The following is an 8,576-nucleotide window of genomic DNA, read 5'->3' as shown; positions in this document are numbered from 1 at the left end:
GAAACGTCGATCCTTAAAAGCTTTTTAGCTCTTGTTTAGCTTTTGGAACAAAGGGATTCAAACCTTGCACAATAGAACCCTTGAAAAAGTTTTTGAAGTCACAAGGATCAACCTCTAAGGATTAAAAGGTTGATCTTTGCAAGTCAGAACCCAAAATTAGCTTCTTAAACTAAAAACGATCGACCTTTAAGGATTTAGGGTCGATCCGTACAACCACATGAAAAATAAATCTATGAGAATTTGGCCCACAGAATTCTTTGCATGCAAAATTTCTAGCTTTAAAAAAGGTTTACCTTTATGCCAAGAATGCAATTTTGACAAAGTATGAATTGAAATGGATGCATTGGTAGTTTGTGAATATGATACAGAAAGACAACTTAGGCTCCCATGACACCAGATATTTGTTGGCCTCTATATGGAATCTTTTAAAGCATTTTTTGTTTAGAATTACTCACATCCACCGTAAAGGGAACCAAGCTGTCGACTTTCTTTCCAATCAAGGGTACTTGCATGATGGACTAAGGGTGTTCCAAGTTGAAGCAAGAGAATTAAGAGGTATCCTTAGGCTAGATAATTTAAACGTACCTTATGTTAGAATCAAATAATTGTAAGGGAGTAGTACTCCTAATTTATTTTTTGTTCATAGTTTTATTTAAAAAAGTAGTATTACTTATGCTATGCATTCATAGTAAATGCGTAAGGAAAGTAGTACCTTCAATAGGTCTTCTTTTTCTTATATCTTATGTAATTCTGGAGGTAAGGTTTATGTCCTCCTCCTTTATGTACTTATTTTTCTTATTTTAATAAAATTTTAACAAGATAACTGGGTCCTATGAGAATTTCCAATTAAAAAAAAAAAGCTAATAAAGATGAACTAAAGTTATTTAATTGGCTTTGGTTCCTATATATTTATTTATTGTTAATATTCCATTAACTACACTCATGTATTAATTAAAAAGTGATGAAGGAATTGGATCCAATATATGTATCCTCAGGGATCATTTGCAAGATTATTATTATTTTAAAAAATTCAGGATTTTATAAAGTGGTATGATAAATGAGCCATTCTTTGGTAGTAATACTTTATCTTTTACTTGTAATTGATTTGTACTCTCATCAAAGAAGTAACCAAAACAACATTAGTTTTGTAAAAATAAAAACTTAAAGAGACATGCACGTTAGAATAACCCAATTATTAATAATGGGAATCACCTACGCCTACCTTGTTTCCCTTTCTATTGGAAACAAAAAAAAAAATAAACAGAGGACGTTTTTTAATTAAGAATAGTCTCTCTCACAAGTGAAAAAAATATACAATTTTCTAACTGCTCAAACACGCCAATACAAAGAGAAAAACAGTCTGCAAGGAGAATAAAACTAGATAAAGGAGGAACCCTAATACAAGAAATTTAAAAATTTGCTAATAATTTATGGGGCAGTTACACAACAACAATTACTTAGTCTAACAAAGCTTGAACCAAAGAAGAAATTAGGGTGACTGGATCACCAAATATAGCCGAAACCACTAGCTTGAGAATGAGCCATAATTTTCTAGCCTTCCTCCACCCTGAGTTTCCTCCTCTTCGGCCTGCTAGCTCTTGACTTGGACCACTAATTTGCAATTCATTGGTAGCATCTAATTGAAAATAACCACTTTGCCAATTCTCTATGATCGCTTCCTTAACACATGCTACATGATAACAATAGTTACCACATGAAGAAACATAGGACCAGCCCTTTACTCCATTTGCAATTTCCTTCCTCTTGCATTTCAAGCATTTGGATCGAACTTGGTTACTAAGGTAGATTTTTTCCCCATTGTTGGATAAGCTCTTGGGGAGTTTAGCGCAACATGGATGTAAATCGTGTGCATGCTCGTGGGAGCATTGGTACAAGAAGCCATTGATGTCCAATCCACAAGCGTCGCAAAACCTAGCACGCCATCCGGGAGTTTCCTTGTAGAATTTGAAGTTACATCTCTTCAAAAACGGATGGGAAGTGGAAGGTGGAGCATTTCCGCATTCTTTATGAAGATGGAAGTTGCACTCCTCGTAGGGACACTGGTAACACAACCCAAACCCAAGCTCTTTGCATCCATCGCATCGAAAAGGAACTTCGGCCGATATCAGTAGAAGCCGATGTGGGTGACTAAAATGATCGGTTTCTGTGAATCTCATTTTTTTACCGGAGAGAAAATGATAATAATAGAGTAATAATCACGCGTTTCCTGCATTTCAAAACACATGTTATTTGTAAATGTTACACAATAATTTCTTATAATAAAGAAATAAAATTTTCATCCTTGGTTAGGTAAATAGAAAATACTACAACTTGCCTATACTTAAGAAAGTCGTGCGAATACTATACCCGTCTATATAAAAATATTTGAGGCCAAACTCAATTGAAAACAATTAATTATTATTATATCCTTCATTAACAATCATATTGTCTGTAAGGAGGATGGCATTAACAATGATCGTAACATACAGGGTGTTTGTAGTGTCTATCTGCTGTGAGCTGAATGAAGATGTAATGCCATAATGAGTATATAATTGGTTAGAAGATGACTGTAAACTCGAATTGATATTTGTGTAACTTATTATTCAACTATATATGGGATATGTTTTTCAAAGAAATCAAATAAAAGATAGACATATTTACCTGTGTGAGAAGATCAAGGAGCGAAAGGTACGCCAATAAGAAGCCTATGATATTGAATAGTGGAAAGATGAATTACCCATTGATCGAGAGTGACCTATTTATATTGCTAATAAACCGACCTTGAGAAAACAATTCCAAGAAATTGTCATTGTTAAAATTCATTTCTTCTCATTTTATCCAGCAAGGCAGTTTTTTTCTTTTCCGTTAAGGAAAACGTATATTCCATGAATTTAACCCGAAGTTTCCCTGTTGGAACTCTTCAATGTTGGATAGAAGCAAGATTAGTTTTTGAATTAAGATGGGTGATTGAGGTGGTGTAACAAATATTTTTATTTAATTTTTGATAAGGAGATGTAACGGTATTTATCACTTAATTTCATTGTCATCGTAAAAGTATTCTATATTATCTGCTAAGATAAATTTACACAAAACATATATATTTTAAATATATAATTTTGACTATGTTTTCTATTCTTAAGAATTGATTGAGGCACGCGTTTATGTAGTATTACACGCTAAACTATTGTACATTATTCCACGTTGACAAAGCTTCTGCGGAAGTTGACACCTATTCCCTGTGTTCCATTTTGTTTATCTATTGATTGACTTCTTTGGTCATATGAATTTAATTTTAACTATTGTTATTTAAAATATTTCACAAAATTAAAATCTCTAAAGAAAAATATTCTGAAATGTTTGAAATTCAAGATTTACAAATCTTATTTCTGAAAATTTTATAACTTTATAATTTTATTAAAAATGATGGTCAAAATTGAGTTTATTTGATAAAAAAAAGTTGATAAAGAAACAAACAAATGAGGTGGAAGGAGTAATATTTAGCGTTAATAAATTGAATAGACAAGGGAACAATGGATGTAAATCCTTTACTATAAATAAATCTCTGGCTTATTAAAAATAGAAAAAATTTAGGTTTCATTGATTTACCCAAGTTAGGACTACAGAAAAATAATTAATTTGGGGTAGGTGTTTTTTTTTTTTTACTTCTCATGATTTGGTTTTTGATTTGGAATAATTATTAGCATGACGCTTAATTTCGTAATATTCATATTCTATATTAATTAACAAAAATCTTTGATGGTAAAAAAAAATCATAAATTTCCAAAATCTTATCCTTTTTAAGAAAAAAAAATCACAAAAGTAAACTTTGTACTCAAAAGAATATGGTAAACACTCACGCCCTTATATTATATAGTCAATGCATGGACATGAAATATGGATTGAAAACTATAATTTCTTTTCCCTTTCATTTACCAAAAGAAAGTGCTATAGTATGATGCAGATTTACCAATTTTTTTATCCAAAAAAAAAAACCAAAAAAGAAAGCTTAAGAAATTTGATTGTAACACAATATTGTCAGCCTTGTCCTAATTCGAGGCATCATTTTCCATCTATCCTATATTATGGAGATGGATTCACTTTATTATGTATCATAAAATTGATACAAAATTAGGTCTATATCAAAATTAGACATATTGAAAGTAAGTTTATCAGCATCCCAAGTCTATATATTGTTTAAAATAAATTCTAATACTCTATTACTTTAATAACTAGATGCAAGGTCCTTGACCATTTTTTGTTTTTAAAGATTTTGATATTTAGTATCATGAATTTATAATCTGTAGCTAATGTGATTAAATAAATGGAAAAGAAAAGGATAAGGCGTACTGCTTGCATAATGCGTAAATTTATTAAATTGGTTTTTGCTCAATAATTTAAAAGAAGAGGGTGCTTTCTTTTTTTTTTTTAATTCAAATACAATTGAGATGTTGAGAAAATTGTACCAAATAAAATTAATAAAAGAAATTTGCAGATAGAGAGGAAAGAGCGAAATGTATATGCCACTTCTACGTACTTTCCTTTAAATTAGTTAATGTCACATTTTCCACCATTCTTGGAAAATCCTTCGATTGCCTGTTGCTGTTTAAACTTTAAAATGCCAGATAATGGATTGAGATTTTTTATTTTTGGATGAATTAAATAAGTTTCTAAGTTATTACGGACAATCCACCTAGGCGTATCTACATTGTCATGATTAAAAAGAGAAAACAGTAAAATTTTAACTATCTAAAATATATTTGATTATTTGCATGAACTGTTGGGCATAAATTATTATTGAGTTGTTCTTTAAAAATTAGTAAAGAGAAGAATAGTATGATTTAAGTCTGAAAATTTTTATTATGCTCGATCACGTGGTATTTGCAAACTGTACTTTTAGTAAGATGATATAAGACAATTATGAATGATAAGAGCTTATGAGTGACATAATTTTTGTCCATAATATCTAAAAAAATTCTTAAAAATTATTTTAAAAATTTTAAATAAAATTTTTTTTTTTATTATGTTAAATCAAATTTTTATACTTTTACCTTAAGTCGAATAAGCACTTATGGCTTATAGTTGATTAATTGTTATTAATTAAAATAATACTTGTTATTTTATGACTCGTAACGCTAATATATCATAAGAGTTGATGACGGGGTACACTGATGTGATATGATGACATGGTCATATAATATTTTTTACTCTTCACATCATCTTCATGTTAGCACCAAGTGAATATAAAATGAGAAATAATATTTTGATTAATGACGATTAGTTCATCACTATGTATAAAAGCCTATTTGATTTAAAATAAAAATACAGCGACTTGATTAATTGTAATAGAGTAATAAGAATTTATTTGAATTTTTTTAAATAATTTAAAAAATTTTTCAAGCATTATAATATTTTTTTTCTTTTTCTTATAGTATTTTGAAAGACACGGATTTTATTAATGAGAACAGGAGTACATGAAGCAAGGTAATGGAGAAACGTTTAAAACAACTTATTAAGACACTAAAAACTAGTTCTGATAAAATTGAAACATGCTAGATATCAAAGACAATGGATCTCCAAATATAGCTGAAACGACCAGGTTGAGAAATACGATCAACCACTTCATTCCCTTCTTCACTTTCGAGCTTTGCCCATCTCTGGGAGCTACCTCTTTCGGGGCCAAATTTTGCAACACAAGATTTCCATTCTTGGCAGCATCAAGTTGAAAATAATCCTTTTTCCAATTCTCAAGCCAGGCTTCTTTCATGCAAGCAACGTGGTAACAATACTCACCAGACTTTGAAACATAAAACCAACTAAATTTTGCCTTACTTTGGCATTTTAAGCATTTAGAGTTGACCTCATTACGAAGGCAAATTTCCATCCCATTGTCAGAGAAGCTTAATGGAAGCTTTGCACAGCAAGGATGCAGGTCATGTCCAGGCTTATGTGAGCACTGGTAGAGGAACCCTTGTATGACTTTTCCACAAGCGTCACAGATTCTAAGATGTCGTCGCGGATTTTCCTTGTAAAATTTGAAATGACAATTTTGTAGAAGTTGGTGAGAATGGGAAGGAAGATTAATTCCACATTCCTCGTCTAGAAAGAAGTTGCAGTTTTTGTTGGGGCATTGGTAGCACAGTCCAAACCCTGGCTCTTTACACCCATCGCAATAGTAAGGGACTTGGCTACGTTTCAGCTCCAGCTGATGTGGGTGACTCTGGTGATTTATTCTTAGCAGAGTCGGCATATCTAGCTGATTCTTGCTAACCTTTCTGTTAAAAAAAAAAAAGAATTTATTGATTTAATCAAGGTACAAATATATATATATATATATATATATATATAAAGAAAATTGGTGGGGTGACCTTACATGGTAGGCCAAATTTATCAATTGAAAACAAATAACTATACATATATGTATTGAAAGGAAGAATAAAATCAAGACATATAACCTTTGTTAGCAGATCGATAAGGCAATGATATTATTTCAAATAAACAACGGAAAATTTTTTCCTGAGCTGAGTGGCGGAGGCCCTAGTCCAATAAATACAGTGAAGATAGAAAGTCTGGTGTAAGGAATGGAGACGGCAGTTTCTGCCACAGTTCCGCGTCATGTTTTTTTCTTTACTAACAAAGATCGTTCAAATTAAGTAGAAATTTCGCATTCAACCCTTCTTAAATATCGTTATGCCAAAGATTAAATTTTGAAAGAATTAGAATAATAAATCATTTTCAACTTAAATGAATATTATATAAATCTTCCAAGGTAAACCTACTTGAAACATGTAATTTAACTGATTTCTTTAAGAGTAACTAAAAAAGGACAGCTCGTGTATATTTTTTACCTATTTGTTGAATGATTTCCTATTTTACACCAAAATAAAATAAAATAAGTATTATAACTATAGGATGAGAAAACTAATATATTGATTAAGATTCCATGTTGTCTCGGTCTTGTTTAATCCAAGAAAAGAGTATATTATTTAAAATTCAAGTCAATTGTTCAGTCTTAAAACCTTCAATTTTTAAAATTACATAGAGGACGAAAGTTGATGTATCTTTCTTATGAATTTTTTTTTTATGTCAAAATATAAGAAGATTCAAATTCAGTTCGTTAAATATGTGATACATATAAATACATAAATCATTTTTTTTCTTTTAAAGAAAAGGTAAACTCCCTTTCTTAACCCCAAGACTATATATCCTGATAAAATCAAAAAGGAAAAGAACATCCAAGACTGTGTCAAATATTGAGAACATATACATTACAAAAAAACAGAGCTTTATCAGTGTAATTTACCAACGAACTGAGTTCCGTTGGCAACACGATAGTGTAAAATGAATGAACGGCACGCCAAGGCTACCGACCAACATGTTCCATTGGTAAAGGAGATGACCATTGAATTTGTCAACCAATGACGCAGATGGAACAGCCAATCAGCAAAGGTGTGAAATTGCTGATGGAATTTCCGTTGGCAACTCCTTCGAGCTTACTTTTAGGTCCACCGACAGAATTTCCACGCGTAGCTTTAATGGTGAGACTAAATATACCTTTAGTCAACAATTGCTTACAGAACCAACGCTGACAAAAGGGTTAGCTGATTAGGCGATTGATTTCTCCCTAAAGGTTCTCGTCCGACAGAGCCCAGCCCCTTTGACTTGAGGTCTGCTCCTGCATCCTTCATTGACCATTTGAGGTCCTCCGCCGGTTGAAGCTTTGGTCAACAGCAAAACTATACCGTATGGTAAGCTTTCTCCCGTTTTTATTTAAATTGTTTTTGGAGATTTATTAGTTGGTTGTTTAGGGTTTAGGGTTTTGGGCAAAAATTTAAGTGTTGTTGATGATAATTGATAATGTTACTTTAATAATGTTTGATAATGTTTGCTGTTGATAAAATTTTATTTTTCAACTGAAGTATGTTTGATTGATCTGTCTATTCAAATTAAGCGCATTTTATGTGTTGATGATAATCATTTTTTGTGTTTACAACATGGAATGCTATTAGCCTAGATTTTATTTAATTCCTACTAATTAATTAGGAATCTTAATCCACTAATCATTATGACCTAGGCTTCCATGAAAAGGAATTCATGGGTTTATCCTATTTAAGAGGTTAGGAGGTTATGCTTTAGGTTAGAAATATTTAAATAAATTAAGGTTTTATTAAATTAATAAAAGAATATAACTAATAAAATGAAAGAAAAATGTTCTAATCAGTAATATTATTTAATTTAAGGCGTTAATGAGTTAAATATATATTGAAGTTAATTAAGTAATCTAATGTGTTATAATTAATTAATTAATTAAGCAATTAATTAAATTATAAATTTACATAATATCTAATTTATTTAAACTAATTCAGGGTTTCAGTAAATTCAAGTAATTACAAAGAATCATGTATTAGTAATTAATCAATTAATTAAATTACTATATATATGGTTTTCAAAATTATTTAGATTAATTAACGTTTTATTAAATTAATTAAAGAATTTAACTAATCAAATGAAAAAAATGTTTTAGTTAATAAGGAATTAATTCAATAAGTGATATTATTTAATTTAAAAAATATTTAAAT

The 8,576-nt window shown here is 30.4% G+C and overlaps 2 protein-coding genes across 2 annotated transcripts; both read right to left on the bottom strand.

The window, feature by feature from the left end:
• Positions 1-1,253: 1,253 nt before the first annotated feature.
• LOC110411436 (protein VACUOLELESS GAMETOPHYTES-like) lies at positions 1,254-2,467 on the bottom strand. Its single transcript, XM_089782763.1, has 2 exons — positions 2,445-2,467; positions 1,254-2,160 (listed from the first exon to the last, which is right to left on the bottom strand). The coding sequence occupies exons 1-2, from the start codon at positions 2,465-2,467 to the stop codon at positions 1,458-1,460; spliced, it is 726 nt and encodes a 241-aa protein (XP_089638889.1). The 3' UTR covers positions 1,254-1,457.
• A 2,979-nt stretch (positions 2,468-5,446) lies between these two features.
• Positions 5,447-6,589, bottom strand: LOC110411469 (uncharacterized). Its single transcript, XM_021421635.1, has 2 exons — positions 6,453-6,589; positions 5,447-6,272 (listed from the first exon to the last, which is right to left on the bottom strand). Exon 2 carries the CDS (start codon positions 6,245-6,247, stop codon positions 5,525-5,527), a length of 723 nt encoding a protein of 240 aa, XP_021277310.1. The 5' UTR covers positions 6,248-6,272; positions 6,453-6,589; the 3' UTR covers positions 5,447-5,524.
• Between the last annotated feature and the right edge of the window lie 1,987 nt (positions 6,590-8,576).

Source organism: Theobroma umbraticum, unplaced genomic scaffold, assembly GCF_002168275.2.
Source record: "Theobroma umbraticum cultivar Fairchild unplaced genomic scaffold, ASM216827v3 scaffold_56.0, whole genome shotgun sequence".
In the NCBI taxonomy this organism is placed as follows: domain Eukaryota; kingdom Viridiplantae; phylum Streptophyta; class Magnoliopsida; order Malvales; family Malvaceae; genus Theobroma; species Theobroma umbraticum.
This window is presented reverse-complemented; position numbering and strand designations above follow the sequence as displayed.